The sequence below is a fragment of the Mytilus californianus genome, unplaced genomic scaffold (genome assembly GCF_021869535.1).
Source record: "Mytilus californianus isolate M0D057914Y unplaced genomic scaffold, xbMytCali1.0.p SCAF_9, whole genome shotgun sequence".
NCBI classification, from domain to species: domain Eukaryota; kingdom Metazoa; phylum Mollusca; class Bivalvia; order Mytilida; family Mytilidae; genus Mytilus; species Mytilus californianus.
In genome coordinates, this window is record NW_026262745.1 from 17,023,004 (window position 1) to 17,035,637 (window position 12,634).

At 33.7% G+C, this 12,634-nt stretch overlaps 1 protein-coding gene across 1 annotated transcript; it reads right to left on the bottom strand.

Moving 5' to 3' along the window:
- Positions 1 to 249: 249 nt before the first annotated feature.
- On the bottom strand, positions 250 to 7,882 carry LOC127714102 (uncharacterized). Its single transcript, XM_052220063.1, has 2 exons — positions 6,890 to 7,882; positions 250 to 3,938 (listed from the first exon to the last, which is right to left on the bottom strand). The coding sequence occupies exons 1-2, from the start codon at positions 7,605 to 7,607 to the stop codon at positions 2,509 to 2,511; spliced, it is 2,148 nt and encodes a 715-aa protein (XP_052076023.1). The 5' UTR covers positions 7,608 to 7,882; the 3' UTR covers positions 250 to 2,508.
- Positions 7,883 to 12,634: the final 4,752 nt, after the last annotated feature.

Sequence of the window (12,634 nt, forward strand, 5' to 3'; positions counted from 1 at the left end):
TCTTGAAAATTGAAAGAGAAAATATATTTTTCTAAATTTTGCTTCAGAGGTTTACTCTTAATTATACAAAATATTCTGTCAAAGTTTTATAAAATGCATGCAGGTTAGAATTGTTTTTTAACAAACTATAACCACTGACGGTATCTACTTGTCAACCGCAAAAAAACTAAGTCCTTTTGTCAGTAAAATACGAAACGGATACATAATATATACAAACAAATTGTGAATCAATAAATATATATATACAAGTACTAAAAAAATATCACAGCTTTAATGACATAAATAAAATTACTAGTAATAAACTTTTGAGACAGAGATATGTCTCGCTTTTTGTATTTTGATAGCAAAATGCAAATGTTGAAATTAAAATGGCAATAATTAAAACATGTGAACTATGCAAAACATTCCAAGTCAATTTATCATGACTGAAGGTGCAATGCCATGAAAATATGAAAATGATAAATACCAAAGCTTATAATATTGTTTACCAAATACCACTGACTTATCATAAATAGTTCCCTTTAAACCTTCCTAAACACAAACTTTTAGCTTGTAAAATATGCAAATGTTTTAAAGTCAATGAACCCTGATGATAGGGTGGGACCATAAAATCTTCCTGGAAATGAGACTTGTAAATGCATCTATCTTATTGAAATAATACACATTACCTATATATCAATCTATCATTGACAGTTATTTTTTAATTCTTCTAGAAATAAACAAAATTAAATTAGAGCCATATTTTCCGTACAGGACCTATTTCATAGCCTGTATTATATGAATGTCATGTAAAATACTGTATGTTGAGAAGAGTATATTTGTTATATGTGTATGCCCCCACCCCCTGGGGACCTAATTTGGAAAATAAAATATCTTATCTTATCTTATCTTATCACTCAAGCAAGTTTTCATGTATATATTGCAACGCCACATTTTCTATACTTTTGTAATAATATTGAAATCAAATAAACATGTATCTTATAACTATTTAAAGTAAGACATCGGAAACAGCTTCAATTTTTCCTATCTCTTTTTTACAAAGTGTATGCAATTTTATTTCCTTACCTGCATCTTTACATGTATATGCAAATCCATAATCTATATGTTGTGTACAAGCTGTAAATTGTTTTAATTCTAATTTGTACAGAGTTTTTTAACAAGTTATCAATATTTAATTAGTAAACATAATTGAATAAAAGAAAGAAGCAAACGATCTTCGGCTTAGCTTATATCACTGTCTTATTTACATGTCGAAATGCCAGTCTTATACGAAGCTTAACAAAGCTCAGAATTTCATCACACCACTTAAGAATTGAGTCCGGAAGGTATCAGGATACTCTCCTAAATGACAGAACTTGTGCTCGTTGTAACTCCGGAGATGTGGAGAATGAATATCATTTTCTATTCCAATGTGTTAAATTTAATGATGACCGCATTCATCTATTTCAAGAGATAACTAAAAGTTGCCCCAACTTTTTAACTCTTAACGCAAGAGATAAACTGATATGGCTTATGAACACAGAAGATAAGTCAATTCTCACTGCTGCTGGTAAATTTATTTCGAAAAATTGTTAATTATGTGGCATTCTTGTCTGCTTCAGACACGAGGAGGACTGTGTAAACAACACAGCTCCTTGAGTACCGCCCCTTGGTGTTTGTTGCAGTAGGGAAACCTACACTATTCTCAATACCTATTACTGCAGTATATTTTATTTGCTGTGATACACATGAACTTTTTTTTACATTTGTGTTTGTTTTTCTGCATCAGATACGAGGAGGATTGTTAGAGCTTTTAAGCACATAATCCTAGAGCATCGTCCCTTGTTGTCTGTTGCAGCTAAACAATCATTTATATTTATACATTTCCAGCAAAATATTATAAAATCAAGTGAGAAAAAAAAAAATATGAGTTTGCCACATCTCTGGAGTAGCAACTCTTAAATACTTTTTTATTTAACATACATGTATAATAGCTTGTATTGTTTCAATAGTTGAAATTTATTATATGAATGTCATGTAAAATACTGTATGTTGTATCAATTATATATGTTATGTGTATATGCCCCCCTGGGGACCTAATTTGGAAAATAAAACTTATCTTATCTTATCTTATCTTATACATAACGCTAGACTAAATACAGATAAAAGACGTTATAATATATTTTGAACCATTAGAATCTGTTATAAGCGAGAGAAAAAATATATTAAGAATCCAGCCCAATCTGATGTCCTCATCTGCAGCTGTATGCCAAATAGGAATGGTGGTGCTTAATGGTGTTGAAGTATGGAGATTGGTAAGTGTTGAAGATAAACTTGTGTCACCGGGCGAAGAATGCGGGTGTCAAAATAAAATTGAACGAAAAGTCTGTGCAAATGATAGTTTTACAAAAATGACAACTTGGTACATAATATATTGGCGCAAATGGAAGAGTATATATAAAATACTATACACCATTTTATACAGCCATTTTCATGCCAATTCTAAATCTCCGATATACTGCATGGTTTTTATTCAAATCTCGTAAGTTCCAGTGCCTTTTTTCGGTAAGCTGCATCTGCCAATGCTTTCCTCTTCTTCTCTGCCACTACTAACTTCTTGGATTGCTTAAACAGTTTAAATGCTTCCATCAAACACAGGTATGCCTTCTCCTCTAGTCCTGCTTTTTTGTATGCCATTGCGCACATCTGTAAAACCTTTGGTCTTATTTCATAGTCTAGTTCGTTCGTAAGCTCTTCCATTTTATTTACATTTCTTCTAGCTTCTTGAATTTCGCCCATGTCCGCTAGGCATGTTACCAGCATAAAGTACGCAGCAAGCCTTCCAGGTATGCGACTCCTGGTGGGTTTAAATTCCTCACATCCGGGTATATCTAACTGGATCAAGGAGTTGTCTTCTTCCCTTGGTTTCTCTATTGATATTGATTTACGGAAATGGTCAATAGCCTTGAGGAATGACGTTTTCGTGCTCAGTAGGAAGTTTCCGTAACCAACATGGAGTGTTGGCGAATCGTCCATGATTTTTGTTCCGATTTGAAAAAACTCCATCGCCTTCTTTTCATAGATTTTTTTGTCGGCTTTTTCTTTTGATAAGTCATACAAGCAAGTGTATATACAAGCTATGTTGGTGGTTATTTCAGGGTAGTCCTTCAAAACTAAGTCACGTTCAAAGTTATACATCAAGAGATAGAAAGACAGGGCTTTGTCTAGATCTCCGGACTGACAAAAGCCTTGACAAATCGGTCTCAGAAGATCAACCATATTCTTAGCATTATAACCGTTTGATGTAGTATGTAATAGTTCGCTTCCATTTTTATTCATTTGTGTAATATGTTGGAAACAAGTTCCTGACAGACTAGGGGTTTTCTTCGAGTGTTCAAATCCGATTCTGTAAAGGTTCTGTACAAATGTCGCGTATAAAATGAGCATGTAGTGAATTTCTGCTTCTCCGTCAAAGCCGGTATCCGGATATCGTACATCAAAAAAGTCCAACTTGTGGCAAAGCTTGGAGACAGTTTCAAATGGTCTTGCAACAATAAAGGACAGTTCTGAGCATGCCTTTTTCGTATCAGATTCAGCACTGTTGCTGATTAGATTATTTTCTGGAATAAAAAAATGTGGTATGTATCCATTTTCTAGTGCCTTTAATATGGAGTAAAGAAGTTGTAAAACTCGATCGCCTAGAGATGCTCCATCAAACTCGTCAGGGCCATACTGCTTCTCACAAAACCAAAACATCATATTCTTCACATGGTATGATGTCAAAATTGATCTGGTCGACAGGTGTGTTTTAAGCATCATTAGAACCATGCAATAACAAGTTTTCTGGATGTTGTTCCAAGACTTTGCAAGACGGCGTTCGTGGATATTAAAGGACACACGCCATTCTCTCTCCTTGTCTACACTAAGTGGGTATCCTGTTGGAACGAGCACACATCCACCTACAAAGTAAGTTTCTTTTATGTATTTTATGTAAGAATTACAGTATTCTACAACTATATTGTAAAATAGATAAATCTATTCAGAACTCTCCAACCTCTATAACAGAATTAAAGGCACCTGTTCTAAATCCAAAGAGTACTACGGTGAAGTTTCTTTGATCTAACAAGATTGATGTTCACAAAAAACACAAACTGTAAATAAAATATGGATCACCCTACGAATAAGTAAGCCAACCATTATTTTTTCGAGTATCCTGTGTACCAAAAGCAAAGAAGAATTTTATTTTTAGATTGACGAAAATGATGTTCCCCTTTAAGTTTTGCTATTTGGTAATGATGATCAAAACAACTCAAGATTATTATATTAACGTAAGAACATATATAAAACAAAACCAAACGGTTCTAGCGTACAGATCCGCCTTCAGCGTCATGTGTTTCCTATTTTCATTGATTTTTGTAAATACTATTAAACATGTATACACATTATTGTCATAATTAAATGTGATTTTTTTAATTATATATTATGTCATAATTGTGTTTGTTGTCATGTAGTTTATGTATAAGAGGGAAAATGACAAATCTAAGCTTGGACAACTTTACTTTATATATTTTATAAAATAATATAAAACAGTGATAACTTTTTAATTCAACTGGAGCGCACGAGAACAGATGCTTAACTACTTCATGAACAGAAATAAAGAACGAATTCAAAAGACCGACGGTGACACAGGAAACTCAGAAGACATAAACTAGACATGAGGTTGAACGCTCACAAACATGTTTAACCCCGCCACATTCTTTATGTGTCTGTCCCAAGCCAGCAGCCAGTAGTTCAGCTAGTGGTTGTAATTTGTTCATGTCTGATATATTTGTGTTTCGTAAATTGTATTGTTTATAATTAGGCCGTTATTTTTCTTGTTTGAATTGTTTTGCATTTTGGATGTCGGGGTCTTTTATAGCCGATTGTACGGTTTGATATTTTCGTTCAAGTAATTTAAAAATTCTTTTTAACCTTTAGAAATGTTAATCATCCATTGTAGTTACAGTTATTAACAATACAAGTTTAACAGCTGATATCATTAATGACTCCAGGCCGATTTAAATATATAAACTGGGTGAAGAGGCCCACCGACAAAGTTTCCCTTTTAGACCGGATTTGTAATAACATAAGCAACACGACGGGTGCCACATGTGGAGCAGGATCTGCTTACCCTTCCGGAGCACCTGAGATCACCCCCAGTTTTTGGTGGGGTTCGTGTTGCCTAATCTTTAGTTTTCTATGTTGTGTCATCTGTACTATTATTTGTCTGTTTGTCTTTTTATTTTTGGCCATGGCGTTGTCAGTTTGTTTTCGATCTATGAGTTTGACTGTCCCTCTGGTATCTTTCGTCCCTCTTTTAGAGGATAGTAAGGATGGTAGACTTGTCAAAAATCAGAAAACAAATGTACACAATTCCCATATGTTCGGTCCTTCAAGGAAACCGCTTTCCCCCTGGATCCGCCTCTGATACGTTTTAACAAGTTGAAGGAATGATAAATCTGGTTGTTAATGGATAAAGAGCGTAAAAAGTAACGCACAACTGGTAATATTCATCAGTCTATACGTTATGAAGTAGCTAAATGAAAATAGTTCAGTAATATAAAGAAAATACGACAGGATAGAACTGTTAAAATCTCTTCTTTCGAATTCAAGAAAAACAAACGTTTAAAAGATAAGAATGGATTGGTGGTTATCATCCAGTGGCACATATTACATGTTAATCCGGACTAGAACATGGTGCTGTGACATGAATATGGGCCCTGCTTTGAGCTAGAACATCACGCTGACAATGTTTCATAAGGTTACAGTCTGCACTATCATGACTCCAAAAACGTATTGCTCTCATGTGGCAGTCCATTTCTGAAACATTTTACTTGCATGATAGTGCTTTTTTAACAACAATGTTTTTTTTATTTTTCTTTGGGTTTTTTTTAGAGAGAGAGAGAGAGAGAGAGAGGGAGAGAGAGAGAGAGAGAGAGAGAGAGAGAGAGAGAGAGAAAGGGGGGGAGGATATCCATTATGTAATATGTTTGCAATACGAAAGTTATTGAAGACACATCATGTATGTGTATATTTGACTGTAGAATTAATCATCATTAGCAGTACTTATGTAATACATCTTAACAAATGGTAAGGTATACTGTGATGAATTGGTTTGGATAATACATCATTTGTACATTGCACTTGAAAGTAGTAAATGATAGAAAGGGACTTTTAAATAGCTTTTGAAGGGGTTAATAGTAAAAGATAAATATATCTTCTATTATGTATTTATTATGCTCTTTGACAGGGGTTCCATTATCTTTTATGTGTATTGGTACTTTTGTAGGAGATATTTTTCTATATACATGATATATACTTTGAATACCTTATTATATGGGTATTTCTGACTTCTGGCAGTACTCATCAGTAGAGAAGAAGGGTAAACTTACAGGGTATCTTAACTTATATTTAATAAATGTCATTTGGTCACTGGTGCAGAGTTGTCTCATTGGCAATCATACCACTTCTTATTTTTTTTCATTTATTTTTGACTGTTGAAACATGTCAAACTGATATATGACCAACAAATATTTTTGAAAGTTTCACTGACAAACCTACCATATCTCTTTGGAGTTTATATTTGTTCATGTTGTTGCTCACTATTTAGAAGTCTTTTTCTCTCTTGTATCAAGAAAAAACCCAAATAATTTTGCAATGTATATATGTGGTTTGTTTTGGATTTTGTTTTCATTTTCATTTATATATAAACAAAAATAGTGCAAGGACACTTTCATTCAAATGTCAAGATGCACATTTTCAAGTGAAACTCTTCATTTATTAAAAATTTAGACTTTTAATTTCCATAATCATGTTAAATGCAGTACTCACTCCCAATATTCTGTTGCTATCACCTCTGAAGAAGACTTACCTTTTGTTATTTCTTGAATAGTGTCCTCAGTTGGCCAATTGGTTGGTCTTGGTCTGGATATCCAATTCTTTGCAGCTACTGGCCATTCCCGACATGGAAAGGTATGAGCAAAATCATGGGATATCCCAATGCTATCTTTGTCATTTTCATAATTATCTGAAGGTTCAGAGTATTTCATCTTCAACATATTGTATAGTTCTTCTGTTGATTTTGCAAATTCTGGAAACCAGTTAGCCCTAAAGATGTAGTTTGGCAGGTACCCATCAGGGTCTATATTTTTGTCAACATCACAGTTCGGCCTATCAATCATCGTTCGCCCATATTCTGAAATTTTTAAATTGACATAGCCTGGATGGTCTGTTGGAAGCATTAAAGCAAAACACTCACACGACTTGATCATCTCGTTCAGTTTCTCTTTAGTACAGTCGCATATTTTGTACCTATTATAAACAAGTACAAGATCAAACTCGACACACGGGAAGAACTTAACGTCTGCATGTTCACTTGCTAAAAGTCTGATCATGTGAAAATGGCTGTATTGCAAACCTGTATGTACAACATCAACTTCCCCTTGACTTATTTCACCAAGTTTATTGGTCATCTCTACCATTTTGTCGCGAATAATTTCCTTGACTTGCTTAGATAGTTCATGACCATTAATCATCAAGGCCAAGCTTTGAGCGTAGTTCCCTATTAACTTGTTGAATGCTTCTACCATTTTCACTACTACCAGTCTACCAGCTACGATGTAAGGAATAGCGTTTTCTATATTTGGAATTAAAAAATCCACAGTAAAAACGAAACCGAAAGTACAAGTTACATGATCAGCGGAGTATTGATTTTGTCACTAGTTCCTTTCAATTCCTTTATATCAGATGATCAAAAACGCAAATAATTACTTCCTTAATTATGAATTTACTTTTGTGAAACATTGCTGCATTCAAACTGTGTGATGGGTAAAAAAAATTTGCAAGTCTTTTCCCGTTCGCCAAAGGGAAATAACCTAAAAAATATATTAAAATATAAAAGTCGGTTTCGGGGATACAAAAACACTAATTTCCGTACTATTTTTGTTATAAATAAATTTGAAATCACAAAATCAACTCTCAATAGCTTCACAACAATGTACCACTACTACTGTTGAAAAAATGGACTTAAAAAACAGTGAATATTGAAAAAAAAAATCAATTTACCAGTTAATGCCGGGGCGTCGGAGCGGGGGGAGGGGGTGAAACTGTCCAATTTTTTGGCAAAAAAAAAAAGGAAAAATGAAAGAGGTCACTGACTAACTTTTAGACTTTAACACTGTAGAAAGGTCTTATTTTTTTCAACTTTTTTTTTCATTTTCAGAGTTTACTGAACAACCCATTAATTCATAATTGATATTGACAATATTGTTCCTATACCGATTTTTAAAACTGGGTCATTCTCAGTTGGGAGTTAAAAGGGCACGAGATAAATCCCACTCAATGTACTGTTTATCAGCCTAGTTAGACAAAATCAGAGATCCAAATTTCTTCAGGAACCCCATTCATTCATGTCACTGTATCACTCACTTGGTGAAAAGAATTGCCAGTTTTCTAATAATTAAGCCTATAAGGACTTTTATATGAACATACTATAGTTACTCTTTGTGTTGCTTATCGGTTTTACAATTTACATGTTTATATAGATCCTATAGTTAAAAAAAAAAAACAGCCAATATAAAAATAAGGAGATGTGGTATGATTGCCAATGAGACTATCCACTATCCACCAGAATTCAGATGAAGTGGATATAAGCAGAAGTCCATTACTAGGGCTCTAGTTATGGACTTCTGATATAAGCAATTATCGTTCACCGTACGTCCTTCAAATATGAGAGAGAAAAAAACCATACCGTATAGTCCGCTATAGACTTGTTACATGTCCCTTCCTTATTTATTTTTATTTTTTTCAATTTTGCCCCTTTAACAATTTTACTGCTATAACTAAGAGATTACCATTATACTGACATCTGCAAGGGCAATCAGTATACTGGCAGTTTTTAGTAAACATGTAAATTAGTAAGAACGAAATAAAAGAAAGGGAATTGTAGCAAGTCTAAGTCGGCTATAAAAGGTCCCGACATGAAAAAATTTAAACAATTCAAACGAGAAAACCAGAGGCGGATACAGAGGTTGTCACCGGGTATACATGACACACCCTGAGGTTGGCAAAAATGGTGCAGTTTATAGAATTTAATTTAGATTTTGATTAATTTCCCAATTTGTTTATCACTAATAATAAACCTGTTATTTCATATCCAAATAATTACATTACATATATATGTATGTTTCATAAGAATCCGTACTTTTGATTGGCTGAAAGCAATTGGGAGGCATTCGAACATCAAATTGTATTTCTCAATATAATTCAACATTCACGACAGCACGTGCTTTTGACTTCTCATGCAACTTCACGCTTCCGCGCTTCATACAAAATGTGCTTCGGTCAACGCTTTTACACCCCATTAAAATAACAAAAAGGATCATTTAATTCTGATATTCAATAGATCTACCGTAAGGCGAAAAGACATGTTAATGCTGTGAATATTTAATTACCGATCGTTAATTCGTAATAATTACTAATGTGGAGGTGTGATAAATATATAAAATGAAACACAATTCTCAATTTTAAAAGGTTTTTTTTCCTCTCGTTTTAAGTAAGTTTATTTAGATTTAAAAGTTTAAACAAATCAAATCGAATCAAATCAAATATTTTATTGTCGTATAAAAACTTTACAGTTTGTGACCAACATGTATTAACACAATAAACATATATACATACATATCAAACAAACACAATAAAAACAGCATCAAAATTTATAAAAACAAACAAGTTATTTCTAAATTGTCTCGAATATTACTAGTTTGCTACTGTGTGATTCTAAAATCCAAACGATATGCCACTCGTTCTGGTTATTAATAACATCTAAATCATTTTCCAAACCTTTATTAATTTCCTACAAATTTAAACCTCAACGTGTATTGAAATTTTTATCCCCTTTTCTTCAGAAAAAAAAAACACAAATCAGCCCCAATCTGAAGTACCAACAACTCCTTATGAACCTACTATGACATGGCTCTTATCCTCTCGGAGACGAATACCCCTAAATCCATACCCACTATCTTGATACTTATAGCTCGTTTAGTAGACGACTGTTTGATTTTCGGGGCCGGGGTCGGGACGTGGGCAGGAGGATTTTTAAAAACAAATTACCTGACCTGGTATAAGAACTGAAAATTAAAAAGAAATTAAACAGAATAATCATGCATAGTAACCGATAAAAATGAACATTCAATCCGCAAAATATCCTAACCCCCCCCCCCCCCCCCCCGAAATATAAAATGATTGTTCTCTTAGGCCAAGTTGCCTTGTTGCCTTTCGTTCGAAGTAAATATGGGGTTGTATGTATTTCTAGTCAAATATTAAAGAAATATTTCAAAAGTCATCAATTCAAAGCATTAAGAAACGCAAGAGTTAGACTTTACAAAAATCTTTGTCATTCTTAAAATTGTCAGCTCGTGTGTAAGCCATTCAGTTGCGAATGTCAACTTTCAAATATTGAACTCAGGGTACCCGACAGTTTGAAAAAGTTTTGAAAGTTCGTATTGGTGACCACAGGCAATTGTTTCTATCCATGGGAAGGTCGACTATCCATATGTAATTACATGTCGATCTTCCCATGGATAGAAGCAAGTACCTGTTTTTGTAACACCCCCTTGAAAAATTTCTGGATCCGCCTCTGAAAACTTACGGCCTAATTTATAACAAAACAATTTACGAAATACACACAGGACAGACAAAAAACTAACGACAACCACTGTACTACAGGCTCCTGACTTAGGACAGGCACCTAATTTGGGTGATTAAAAGAATGCATTAATTACTGTCATTTACTCTGACATGGTATATATTTATATAAAAAAAGGAAAAATTAAGACATTTTTAAAGTAGCTCCTATAATTTTTGAAACAGTGGCAAGGAAATGCCTAACAAGTTAAATATTAACATTTCAGGGTCAATTACTACAAACAAGTGGACATATTTTTCCAAAAGATTCAGCGTGGATAGAATTGTTTTGCTGACCATTTTTACCTATCAGTTTTTCTCTAATTATATTATTAATTTTATTAGTGATATTAGCCAAAACTGTTGATAGACCCCTATGTTTTATTTTTTAGAAATGGCGGCCATATGTTGGTTTATCAACTATGACGAAAATCACAAAATTAATAGTTGACATTCTACAGATAATTTAGACAAACTTTGATTTCAATCCATTGAGCAGTTTCGGATGAGAAGATTTTTTAAGAAAAGTTTAAGGACGACAGAAGCTCACATGGGCCTTTGGGGAATGATGGGGTTCCCTCATAAATGTACCCAGTCTAGTCTGTGTTGTGGTCAAACTTGGGCAACAAAACTGAAACTTACATAGTAGGATCAATTACTGTTAATGTCATAATTACAATCCATATATGTTAGTAGGCTCAGTGAAAAAAGAAGCTGGCGGCTCTTTCATAAAATTGTTTCTGGTCAAAAGTAAGCAAGTCTAAGATCATAAAATACCAAGACTTAGATATGTCATGCAAGAGTGAAACACACGGCATTTAACATAAACAGGTGGTATGCACAATATATCAAGCTCTTTACCTTCCAGGGTCTATATGAAAGTATTTACATACCGTTTACTCGGATGATCCCAAGTTTTATCAATGAGAGATTTGAATCTGATGATATCGTAGAACTAAAATGAGAAAAAAATTATTTCGGTTGCAATTAATTTGAGTTTAGACGATATTTCTGATAGTGTATGGCTGAACTCAAATAATAGACGTAACTTTTTTTAAGAACCAAACTATTTAGTTCATATTCAGGACGATACCACATTTAACAAATTTATGAGTTCTGTCACAAAGGATAAGTGTGGTAAGCAGGGTACGAAGCTTGGTCTTGCAACAAGACTCCTAAGATTAAAAAAAAGATGTCGCAAGGGCTCTCTTTCGTGCTAAGTGAGTGGTACTATCTGAATAAAGGGGATGAAATTTGATATATGACCCCATCGGATCGGACGTTACAAAAGTAGAATTCAGACGCTCCCGATTATGGGTCTATCTACTGAACAACGGTAATATTCACGTCGCTGCATTATCTGAACCAGTGGCGAATCCTGATACTATTGCAAATGAAGAGAGTGGTTAAACTTGGCGATAGTGGAGGGGCCCCAACTGATTTTACGCGACAGAAAAACAATCTGAAGAATAGTGAGCTCCTAATTCTGAACCTTTACGTTTGCATGTCTATTTTCTTAACCATTGAAAATCATATGCTAACACGATGTTTATATTTCCCAAAGCTCCCAGAATATATAAATAGCTCTAAACCCTGCCCCTTTTAATGTCTAATCTCGATCAGTGGACGAACAAAAAAAATCATAAAAGTAATTATAATACAAAAAAACACTCGAAAATGAAATGATCTACATGCTATAATATACAAAAACACAAAAATAAACAATAATACTCCGCAATCTAATTAAAATATAGTTCTCTGATTTCATACGAGATCAGAGAACTATATATTTTAATTAGATTGTAATACTCCGATGCAGCTTCTGTCAGATTTTACGGCAAATTATAAAGTTTCGTTCCGAATTTAATAGCAAATATGTTGAGATCATTCATGCATTCAAAATTAGTTATGAATTTGTTCATATCTAAGTTTA